The 13,082-nt window shown below is 38.5% G+C and overlaps 1 protein-coding gene across 1 annotated transcript in view; it reads right to left on the reverse strand.

Annotated features, from left to right (window-relative positions):
* PPP2R2C (protein phosphatase 2 regulatory subunit Bgamma) overlaps positions 1 to 13,082 on the reverse strand; it is a gene marked incomplete at both ends in the record, with an annotated part of 198,319 nt that overhangs the window by 22,451 nt on the left and 162,786 nt on the right. Inside the window, 1 exon segment of the mRNA XM_082316372.1 lies at positions 6,619 to 6,783. Within this exon segment, the coding sequence (XP_082172498.1) occupies positions 6,619 to 6,783 (165 nt within the window).

A 13,082-nucleotide genomic window follows, 5' to 3' on the forward strand; every position in this document is an offset into this window, starting at 1 on the left:
TGATTAATATGGTTATACATGTGTGGGAATTTTTGAGTCCACCTTCATAAGCAATCTAAAATACAATTATAAGACATGAAGCATAAACGACTAACCACAATTATTTAACATTTTATATTGCCATAGCCTGTAGTTGCTTATCCTGTTTTTAACTGAAGAAGTAGTATCTTTTTATATTTCCATTTTCTATTTGTTTTTATATAATTCAGAGGGCACCTCTTCATGCCCCGGTCACTTACATATCATTTTCCTTCTTTGAGTAAAAGCAAGTTTCCGAAGCTACCTCCACACCACAAGACTGAAATTCCACCCACCGTAAAGCATTCCTTTATCCAATGACCCAATATTAAAACCAGGCTTCTCATCAATACCTCTAGAGAGCATGGCTTTTAAAAGTGGAGCCTCGAATCAATATTTAAGAATCTGTTTTACCATCTGCAGTGAGTTGCTGCAGCTTGTCGCAGCCCACAAGGGATAACGCATTAGTGCTGAAAGGCAAAGCCAGATCAATAGCTAAAGATCAGTGGGTGGGAGATTCACTACAGAGTTGCTTATATTAATGTAACTTTGCCAGTGAGTTTGTTAATAAAGAGAAATGGTGCTAAAGAGAGCAAGGAAGTGAAAAAACGCAAAGCTAATCTGGAAGATCAAGCCTCTTTAAACCTTGGTCTCACAAAGACTTATGTGCATGTTTAATGCCACGTATTGTGAGCAATCCCATGCAGTTAATGGGACATAAAACTACTACTCCTCTACAGCCAAATTCATGCATAAGTCTTTCCGATCTTGATATATAAGGTTAGTGATAAGTGGGGTTTTTTCCCCCCAGTGAAACAGGATCTTGAAAGAATAATGTTGGTTTCATGAGACACTGAAAAGCAGTATTTGTTGCTATTCAAAAATTAAGCAAACAAGACAGGAATTTTAATAGACTGAATAATTAAAGCAATCTTACAGCAATTATTTGCTTTATCTGTGTGTGGTTGGGGGAGAGGGGTTAATGAAACACCTCTTCAATCATAAATCATTTACCATTGCTTCAGGCTTTTATCTTTCGTCTTACTATTTGATAGCTAGAAGTACATAAATCAGTTTTTTTCTTCTTCTGATTTAATTTTAACATGTCTTGCACAACTGGAGGAAATAGTATATAGACATAATTGCATTTCTGTATAAACACTTTTGAATTTTCATTACCCATGTTTTAAATATCTTTATTATAAATTCACCCGAACTGAGCAGTATGGAAGCTTTGGAGCCCATGCTAAAGCAATCTTCTACCAAATTTCAACGGGATTCCTGCACAAGGAAGGATCCCTTCCAGGATCTAGTTTAGCATGCATGAAATTGTAGTAACAGATCTTTAGTGACAGTTATAATTACAAAATTATCAGGATACAGGCACATTTTTTCATTGGGGACGTAAAATCAGCAATGAATATATGCCTTTGTAGTGAATGCTTCTAAAATAAAACCAGAATTAGGATAAGGAGAACAAGCCTTTATTAAAGCATGGGGTCAAATCATTATGGAAGCTCGGATAAGTTTCACTCCTGTCACATGAAACCTTGCAGATTTTGCCTGAAGTGGACATTACTTTGACAGTGGCCTCTCAATGCACAAGGGAGAATAACGGCTGTCTCTCTCTCAGATGATAACCTGATATGAGACCAGATGCAGAAATAAAAAGCATATTTTAAAGGTAAAGCTCACATAAAAGAAAAACAAGTTGTCTCTTTTCCAGTCATACAAAAAGCATCATTCATTTGGAAAGGTCAATATTAATTAGCAAATCCAGCAGGGATATTCTGTCACGGGCTTTTTTGTGCATCTGGTTGTTCTCTGTTGCAAATGAAAGATAATCCATATTCAGTTAGAGGTCTGAAAGCTGTCTTGTCTCTGAAATTCCAACCTCCTTTAAACGACTGGTAAATATAATTAATTTAATTTTAAAAATTCAACATGTTCAACTAGATTATCCTTGATTTGTGTCTTGGCTGCTTCCACAGTTCTGAATTCTTAAGTTTAAAATCAAAGGCAATCTCAAAAAAACCAGCAGATAACCAAATTGAGTTACATGTCAGACTGACAGGATAGTGGCATTTATCCTTAGGGAAGGGCTGGCATTTCTTTCATGCCTGGATTTCAAAAAAAACCGTGGTAAAGCACTCTCAAAGAAAAAAGACACCACCACCTTCTTTGGGTGGCATTTTTGGGTGACAAACCAAATCCAAAATTCACTCTGCATTGTTCTGAAGACCATTTTATACTTTTAAGATATTGATTATCCGTCCCGTGGAATTGGGAAGGCACCAGCTGAGATGCTTTGCCCCTTTCAGGAAGAGTCCAGAGAAGATGGCTGTTAGGATTGCCTGTCATCTACAAATGCTTCTTTGGTCAAAGGAAGGGGGGCTCTAAATGGCTCCTGTTATAGACCCAGATGTCAGAAGCTTGTGAAGTCTGTATGGAGGATGGAAAGCATGAACTAATGATGACAGAGGCTAACTGCATTAAGTAACCCCAAAGTTTGTATTTTAAAGACCACCACAGCACACAGAGTAATAAACTTGAAACTGCAGCTCCTCCTTCCTTGAAGTATTTTGTTGTAAATTTTGCATATGGGTAGTGGATAATTAGAAATAGGCTTTTAGTCTACAAATACGTATTAAGAAATTAACACTAAAAAACCCTTAAAGCAACATACGGCATTTAAATAGATAATAACTTCTGAAGTATGCAATGCCTTTAAGATATTAAGGCTATTACACAGAATACCAATAGGAGTTATACTCTTGAGTGACTCAAATTTCCATGTTGCATAACTAGACAGTTTCTATTTACCACTTAATTCTGAATTTAATAATTCTGATGAACTACGGAAAAAGCTCTTAATTTTTTCTAACTTCACATGCTCAAGCTCAGTTTTCTTTAGCCGACTGCTTTATTACATGATTTGTTGAAGCAGCCATATGCACCTATCTAATCTACAAGCTGTTTGGAAGAATGGTATTATCTCCATGCACATTTATATGGAGCTCTGAACATAATATTATCAAGAAAAGATCAAAACTAAATTAGCAACTATTTGTTAATTGAACAGTTGCATATTATACTGCTATAAGTATTTTTTTAGTCAGGACGCAATTACTGCAACGGTATCTTTACGCGTGTCTGCCTTGTCACCTGAATCTCTTGCACGAGAATTTATGGAATTTGGGGTGGAGGTTAGTTCCTTTATTGCTTGGATGTTCCCAACTAACCGCTCTAACAACAAATACTTTTGCAGCTGTTAGCTTCCCTTGTTTCGCTGCTATCACTGATTTCTAGTATACTGCCTTCTTACTACACTGCATTGCCATGCATGTTGCCTGAATAACACCTCAAAGACGACCTTTGGGTGTTTTGCCATGTACACTACTTAGATGACAGCTTCCATGTTATTTAAAGTAATTCCGTATTTCTTGCTGCTTGAGTCTGACTTTCATACCTGTTTTTAATCTTTACCTATAACGCCATGGACTGCAACACCTTCTTCCTCATTACCATCCCTCTAATACTCTAAATAAGCAGGGACATGCATCTCTCTTTTCACCAGCTCTCCAGAATATTTTGACGGAATTCTCCCCCACTACTTGCGAAGTCTGATAATACCACGGAACAGTAATATGTATGTATCTCCCCTATGGTTACAGATTGGGCTTTCCTGGATATCCATTTGTAATCGCCACATGTGTTTTGCTTCTGATTGCTTACCCAGCATTGCATGATCTATTAAAGAGGTGTTATAAGAAGCAGTTTCAGGTAGTCTATTAGAAAAATAACACATTTTATCACACCTTATCAGTATCTCAATGACCATTTAAAACTCAGCTACTGACCTGATATTCTGTCAATGCCTTATGGATGGATTTGGTGGTCTGAGACCATTTTTCTAAGGGACAGAGGTCCCCATTACAACTCATCACACAAATTGGCAGCTTGCTAATAAATCTCAGCATAGGCCCCAAGGATGAGTAGATATAGAAGTCTCTTGTCTCTTCCATGTCAGAACCATGAAAGATTTATAAGGGAAACCTTGTAGTGTTGCTGTCACTAATGCCAAGCAGAGAGATTTTGCCACTGAGTTTAGCAAACCAGAAATGTTCAAGAACACTATAATTTATTAACATCCTGTGTCAGTGACTTACACTACAGATATTAGTATGTAATTTATTTATACGGTATGGCACAGTAATTATTCATGGCACTCTCCAGACTTGTACAAATGGAAGGGCCCTTCCCCCAAAAGCTAGATTTTAGCCCGGCTATAGAGATTTGGATAACAAAGGCTCTGAAAAAGGGGTAAAACCAGAAGTTCACAACATACGCTCAGCATCCAGGTATTTTTTATAAGTTTTATGTTGGATCTTTTATCTCTAAAAATATGTACATCCATTACAATCTCGGAACAGCATCTGAAATACAGCACATAGTGATATTAGACTGAATTGAGAAAGTAGGGTTGCATGGCAGAACATGAGGGTTTCCAGTGACTATTGTCGTAGCTGTTTTGGTTGAGAAGTGAAGTCAGTTATGGGGAAGGGCGGGAAGGCGAGCTGAGCTAGGAGAGTAGGGTACTGATCATGCATATCCACCACGTGTAAAACAACTGCAAAGAGGAATCAGATGCACAGTGGAAGGTACTAGAGAGACAATCATGCAAATATTTGATTTCCCAGACTGATTGGTTTTTATGATATAACCTTTTAGGTCGCTATGGGCTTTATATAATTAGTTTTGCTTGCCTCTGAGAGCTATACTCAAACCACTCCAATCAGCGGTACGTGGACCTATTCCTTTTAACACTTTGGAAGTTCTACCATTGCTGTATCAATTTTGTATTGTACACACTCAGCCTCTCAATGAGCTCGACTTGAGTTCAGTGCAGCAATGCTACATTAAATGGCTATTTTCTAACTCACAGATCTGGAAAATGGGGTTTAATCAATGACCATTAGACCTTGTGCTCCCTTCTGGCATAAAATGCCTTCTTTCATCCAGGGTTACTGTATTGTTGTTTTAATAAGTTACGGTTGGCATTTGGCACTGAGTTACAGGGACACAGAGGCCTTATTAGCAGGAAGAAAGGAAAGTACTATGGAAAAAAACAATTAAGCAGGACAGGATAACTCACAACAATGTGCCAGACTGTATCATGCTCTCATTTCACTTCATGGTATTGAATTCCCCCTACAAGTACAAGGGGATACAGCTAACCAAGGTAAAACACTTCCCTGCTTAGGAAATTGTCCTGAAATGTTATTTTCCATAATTGGAGACCACGTCCTAAGAGGTTCTGAGCATGTGCACTTCTCCTTGCAGCCAAAAGGCCTAGTCATATGCTCTTTAGTACATTTACTTCAGTTAAAAAAATAGCTTGTGTGCTAAATCTGTGCACGACTTATGTCTCACTTAAATCTTCAAATATTTTCTCCCTGCTCCCCCCCCGCCCCTACTAATAAGATCCCCCTACCTCAAAAGGTTCAAGTAGGAACTGAATGACATAAAATCTCTTAGGCGCCCCTGGCACTAAGAGAATTTCTCCTGAATTTCCTTCCCAATGTTTCAACATTGCAAAAGAAACTGAAGACTCAATTCTGTGAGACGGAAGTGTCCTGGAAGGCCCAGTCCGGAAGGCACTAAAGCAGAGCCACCACAGCTCATTCATTAGGTTCTCAGCTCCTCACAGGAACCAGCCACACGACACAATGCCTTTGTCTGGTGGTTTTCAGTCTCAGAAGATCAGGAATAAACAGGTTGTTTGCACAAGGCGAAGTGCCCAGGCTTGCCTAATTACTGGTGGGAAGAACCGTATTCTGTCTTAACTAGACTATGAAGAGCTGATAGCAAGACATTACAAACATGCATTTTCCTTCATCCTTTACTTTGAGAACAAAGACAGCCCCACATTTTAACATTTTACTTTCTTGTTCTTATATAGGTTTCAGATATGAACTGTCATGAATTGGTGGTTCCGTCTCAAAGTCTCTCAGGCTGCATAAAATCACTCTAGGACAGATGACACCTTCTATACCAACACAGTATCTTTTTCTCCACCCCCCACCCCCAATATTACTTATTGCATTACTTCCTCTGTGTTTGTACAGACACATTATTGGAAAAGCACATATAGGGAATGCTGGGCTAAATTTTTAGGAAGGACTCTGACATTTTTTAATCCAGAAAATGGATTCAAAATTTTGAAGGCAGTTTGAATGACAAAATTTACTTGCTGCAGTATTCGGAACAGTAGTTTTGTATTCAAAACAGCATGCTCATCTACTTAAATATTGCCCCCCCCCCAATATTTCATCTGTTAGGAATCATCTCTCTTTTGCTAGAGAGTTGTGGGTTCTTCACTGATCCCTGCAATAAGAACCACAAGGGCAACCAGTCACAGACAGGACTTATCAAGTTCATAGGTAATACTTGTACAGATGAGAAAATTTTCTTCCTTTTGCTGTTTTCTTTTCAATTGTGCCTGAGAAGTTACTACACTGGGGTATGCACACATCTACATGCTGTCCGTGAATAATAAGACTTTAATGACATCCGGGGCTCAATGAAGCAAGGACTTACGCTTGGAATGTTTGTCACAGAGAGCCGATGCCCTCATGTCGCAGAGTCTCAGGGATCCTTTGCTGCTGCTGTAGACAAAGAGATTGCAGTGATGGGGATGAAACTCAGAGGCTGTAATCACTTCCGTCAGGTCCTCCATATTGGCTGGCTTGATATCTACAATGTCTGAATGGAAGTTTCATTAAGGAAAATGCAGTTGTTTGCATGTAAACCATGACTCTTACTGCTTTCTTGAAGGAAGCCTGTAAATGTCCATACATTTAGTCCTTTTAGATAAAGATATACTCATTTGTTTGGCAGTAGGGTGTTTTTAAATTTCCATACCTGCCCCATCTACACCAAAGAGCCACTAGTCAGCAACGGTTTTAGAGCAGATGCCATTAGTAGGTCACATTTGTCCATGCGGTGCAAACGAAGACATCAAAGAAACAGTATTCCAGGGGATATGGAATTCTCACCATTAAAACTATAGAGAGCAGGTAGCTACATCTCCTGTAGTTGCTATTGAAATCCCTGCTCCATCCCAGATACTGCTGATTGATAGAGAACAATGACCACATCTGCTCACTCCAGTAAACGCTCACTGGCTTTTATGATCATTCAACTTAAGCTAAAAAATACACGTAGCTTAAGTTAAAAGCCTCAAACAATAAATGTACTTTTTTGCAAAGGCGAATGTGGCAAACACAGAAGCATTTATGCAAATAGTTTTGTGTGAATATATACATTAATATAATATCCTTTCTAAAAAAACCTGTGCACAGTATTGGTTTTGATATTTGAATACTTGATCTGAAATGGCATTCTTGGGTTTTTATGTAAACGATGTTCACCACTGAAATCAATATGAATTTCTGTGACTGAGAACTGTACATCTGAATCATTTGAGGGGACATACCCGGAACAAAATACATCAAAGATCTAGTTTCCCAAGCACAAACCTGTCAGTTGGATCACCAAAGATTATCCACATGCAGTACAGCTCACATAGTGACTCTCCAACACACATATATCCACTCATACATATTACCTGCCTTGGTGAGCTTAAAAACCAGGACCCGATTAGCATGTATTTGGAGGAGAAGGCCAGCCTGTGGAAGATTGCTTATAAAGAAAAGAACGAAAGAAAGAGTCCCATGAGGGGGCTGTAAGAAAGCAGTCGGTGTAGAAGCATAAAATGAAAAAGGGATATATATGTAAAGCAGTACATTTAAATAAGATTGTACGTTTTCATATGGCCCTCAGCAATCCGCTGCAGATAAGCCATCCAAATGTTAACAAATCCTTCAAACAAGAAGAGGAGTAACATTACCCTATTTTACTGATGAGGCTGTGCGAGAGGCAATAAAGGATTTGCATAAGATCATATGGGAAATGCATGACAGAACAAACCCAGGTCTACCAAGTCCCAGTTCAATGCCCTAAACACAAATCATCTCAGTGCCTGGATTCCCCAAACATAAAATTTGAATCAGCTGATGTTCAAAATTTAAACATCTCAGAGGATAAGATAAATGAGAAAATCTGTTTTACTGATTGTAAGAGAAACTACATATCGTGATACTAAGCCTGTTTCTGTTCCCACTGTGCCCACTTCCCAAACAGAAGACCTTTAATTGATTTCTGTGGGAATGGGGTACAGTCTATCGCCACCTTTACACTCTATATTAAACATAATTCAAAAGATTCAGAGATAATTATCTTGATGACTTTGCATAGACAAATACATCACACTGATGGTTTTTTTTACACCAAGTGGTTTAAAAAGGAAAATATCAACAAAACTATGACTATCTTGTGACATTTAATAACAACTGGGAATGAATTAATGTTGCATTTCAACTGCATTCCCACTTACTTGCACTATCACATTTACCTCCATCTCCAAGAATCCATCATGATTAATATTAGTGCAATGAATGTTAAGATGTAGCAACATTGATTTACCCCTTTTATAATGTATCACTAAATGTTCTTGAAAATCAACAGGAAAAAATAACCTTTATTCAGTTATTTGTATTTGGTGAATCTGTCTCACGAAATATCTTTAAGTAAAAGCAATTGCTTTCAGTGATTGAATTGCTTTCAGGAGTTCAGAGAAATTATAGTAACTCAATACAAGAATTTCACCTCTCAGCAGAGAGATGAATAATTGCTGAGTGATGAGAAAGATATAAAATATAAATAGAGTATGTGAAACAGTCATGGTAAGTATCATTTTTCTGGATGCTGAAGACAATATTGATGAATTTCCCTTCATTGCATGAAATGAATAACCCTATGCTGAATAATGAAATTAAATATTCCATTCGCCTGCCAGAAAAGCAGAAAATACTTAAAACAGACTGCATTTCCAAATGTGATCTAAATCTCCACTGAGAAAGAACCTCATTGCCTACTGAGGATCATAGAGAAAATGTACCACTGAAAATTCAACGTTTTGTTAGATTTAGAAAAAATAAAACAATAATACTTGTAATGAAGTAAACAATCAAGGGAATAGAGAGTTGCAGAAGAGACTTACCCCAAATGCATCTGTAATAATAGATGGAAAAACAGCCTTTGCTTTGACAGCTACAGAACCCAATGTATCAAAAGAAGAACATGTCACACAAAAGAACATTTTCCTCCTCTCATGATTTTTGCCATCTATTTGAAAACAATCAAGTACAGCTTGACATGTGATGTGTGGGAACTGTATTTAAACTAGCGTGACATGGTAAGGGCAAGCATCTCCCATGAGACATTTCACATCTCTGTTTTTCCATCTTCCCTTTGTGTCTTTTTCTTCCTTTTAAGCACAACGTTGCATGGCAGGAAAATATAAAAAAATTGGACAAGACAGTGTGCTTCAGAAACAGGCCCTTTGGTGAACTTGAAGAGCTCAAAGAAGAGGGAATCTGGCAGAAACTGATTAAATGAAAATTCCATTGCTAAAGAGAAAAGTATTCTAATGGCACAAATCTGTAGAGTCGCCTCCCACGCTATCATCTTCCCTTGCAATCATATCTCATGGAGGGATGTCTTGAGTGGGGCACGGTGCCTCTCCCCCAGTTCATGCATATCTGAAATAGCAGTCACATCTGACTCCTGTTGTACCACATGTACTGTGGTTCATTTTCAGAGTGTGGACAAAATGACTAGGACCAAAGCTATCTAAGACAGAAAGACCAGAGCTCACCATTGGCAGTGCACTAGGATATATCTCTGTTGTCCTAAAAAAGCTGGTGTTCCTGTGCCTGAACAGGGTAGGAATTTCCCCTAAGAAAATGAAAAAGATCTGCACACTGCTTTGACTCCCACACATGCTTGCCAAGAACAAGGCATTTCGATCCCTGGTAGATACTTGCACTAAGGGAAGGCTGAACTGGCGCCTTGCCAGCAACGGGCTGGAATGCATTGGCAGTCTTTTAATTCATTTAACATTAAAACAAGGAACAAAAAATATCTTCTTGCTTGCAAAAAATAGAACAGGTCTGTCCCTCCTAACCCAAGTGTTTGCTGTCTTATACATCAGGTCTCCCCTCCATTGCTTGGCTCAGGGAAACAGGATAAAGCTATGAAGAGGCCAACAGATTTTCTAGATGGTCTCCGCAGCAAAATGGAAATGAAAGGTCTAGTATGCTTCAGACCACAATGGTGAGAGATGATGTTCTTACAGTTGGGTTAGTAGAGCTACAAGACCAGGAGTTAAATTTGGGAAAGGCAACAAAGACACTGTAAGGTCAATGTAACCTTTAACTTCGACTAAGACTGTCTATGTTGCTTTCCCAAAATTATTCAAGAACAGAGGTATAACATAGGAGAGCAAGCAGGCAGGACAGGACCTGACTGAGAGGAGAAAGGAGGCTTTAGGGAAAGATCTGAGGGACGGGAGGGAGGGAAGCAAATCAGTGGGAGAGGAAGGAGGAAAGAGCATAAGGAAAGGCACGATTAACAACCTGCAATGATACGCAGTGTGAGGGATGCGATCTGAGTACACAATTCAGTCATATGGTATGTTTAGCTCCAGTCCAGCATTTTGTGATGCTGTTGTGCAGCTGATATTAAAATGAGGATGACAGGAGGAATAAGATTTGTTCCACTGCCTCTGGGCCACTGATCTAACAGAAATATCCCCCTCTGGGAGAAGTCACTCCATAAAGTTCCTTTTAGTGCAGGTTACAAAGACGACCCTCACCTTGATCCAAAATTTACATTAATCAGACTTCTCCTCTTGATCAGCTAGAATATAAATGAGCACGCCTGCTTTATGCTCATGCCAAAACATGTATAATGAGAATGTGGAAAATACATAGGGTTCCTGCTGAGCAAAAAAGGTTCCAGAATGAGTTTCCTTGTATGATAACAGAAACATAGGAGTCTCCTCATAACAGATTAAATTCCCTTTAAAGCAAAAAGTATGCATAAAGAAATAGCAGCTTTGTCTTCCTGAAACCATCAAGGAATTCTACAAGAAACTGAATTTTGTAGAAAAGAAACTTGCAACTCACAAGCTATAGCATATAAAGGACTGAATCTTATATCATTATTTTGGAATAATTTTTAAATGACTTGTGGGCTCACTGCAAGAAGGAAATAATTTGTATAGTCAGATGCAGGCTACAGAAAAAAATTAATTGCCCCACCTTTATTCAACTGCAATGGAGGAGAGAGGCTTTCTTTAGAAAGCCAGACAGAATTTTCCATAATAACTTCACAAGAAAACCAAAATTCTCATCTTTCTTATTTCAATATATGCTGATGTGACTCTTCATTTTTACCTCTGCGTGGGACTTGGGTTTTTGCAATTTTTAAGCACTTCCAAAAAATAAACTTCAGCATAACATATCTTCCCAAACCTGGCTGTTCCCTGTGTTTTCCACAGAGGTTTGTTCCAGCTCCTAATTTTGTCTGCATCTCACACCTACATTCCAGCCTAGTCCTAGAAAGATTCACTGACTAGTAGTTGAAATCAATAGCAATTCATAGAAGCTGCCAGGGCTTCAGTTTAGGGTAATTGATTACTGTGGTCCTGCTGAGGCCCTACACTTTTAATATAAGCATTTCTCTGAGTGGTTTCCTCTGTTAGTCATTTAGTGCACACTATTTTCATTACAAGGAAGGAACTGTGATGCTTACAAATCAAGCTCTACCAGTTTTACACTTCCTACGTGGTGGTTATATCATTCCTATACCATGCACCAGCTGAAGGAATTAATTCCAAATGGTGACAGTTTTCTCGCAGGTTGTGTACGTCAGGGGAGCAGGACAGAATCAGGCCTCAGTATGCTTGACAACATCATGATGCGATTTCGTCAATCTTCTTATGAAAGAAAGAAGCAAGTCTTAACTTTTAAGTAACCATCCACTTACTCCTTTCTTCTCATTTCTTAAAGTTACACCATAGATTTTCACTGTTGAATGACAATTCTACAATAGACATGTCATGACACTAAGGACACCATTGGATAGCATCCAGCTTCTGAATCTCTGTCTTTCAGACTTGTTATCCAAGAGTCAAAGGTTTCTGGAATGGATTGTCAATAGGTTAATGGATTTGGCCTTTTCTTCAAATTCCAGTGTTTTACCTTAGGCACAGAGATGACCCAGTATTTATATTCTAAGTACTCCTAATAGCCACAGTGTCAATGCTTTTTATTACACAGCATTCACCCACTGCTCCACTAAAAGCATGTACTGTATGGGTTTTATTAAAAGCCCACAGACCTGCAATTTGACTCTTCTGAACCACAAAAGCAGAAACTGCTGCATAAGTGTGTGTTCCTTCAAGCTGTCTTAGACCTAATATCTGCTAATGCAAGGTATTGATCCATACTTGAAAATTACTTAGTAGTACAATGTCAGCCCAATTCCATTTTTAATTCCATGGTCTTTATAACAATGATTCTTCAGACATCATACTGGAGTTGGGAACTCTGGCAACAGTCTCACACCAGTGGTGATTTGCTGAAAGTATCAATTCAAATGGCTTGCTTTTGACTGGCAATGAAACATCTCCATCAAAGGTGTTTAGATGGTGCCATTATGATAGTACACAGGCTTCTGACAGCTTTTTTTCTGTATTTTTCCTCATATCAAGATTATAAGATACAGAAAGAGTAAAAACTGCTATGGGCTTTTAGTTCTATGTGGAAGGCCAGGTCACAGACAATTGTTAGGCACTGTGCAAACACAAAGTAAACGGATTGCTCATAATATAAAGAATAAGTACAAAGTGCATACAAAGAAGTAATGTTAACACAGTTCTGTGGACTTGTGAGATTTCTTAATTCAAGCATTATGGCCTAAATTAGATGAAAAAGAGATGTTAGTGGAAGAAGAGAAGACATGGTCATAGCTAAGAGGCTGCAGTAGCAATAAACTTTCCAGCTACTCAGCTAGAACTAGCCACGAAAGAGAATTTGGCCATGTTAGGCAAACAAGAGGTATAAAAACTAAGCTACTGTTGAGATCTAGCTCAC

This window comes from Platalea leucorodia (assembly GCF_965183815.1).
Source record: "Platalea leucorodia genome assembly, chromosome: 6".
Classification (NCBI taxonomy): domain Eukaryota; kingdom Metazoa; phylum Chordata; class Aves; order Pelecaniformes; family Threskiornithidae; genus Platalea; species Platalea leucorodia.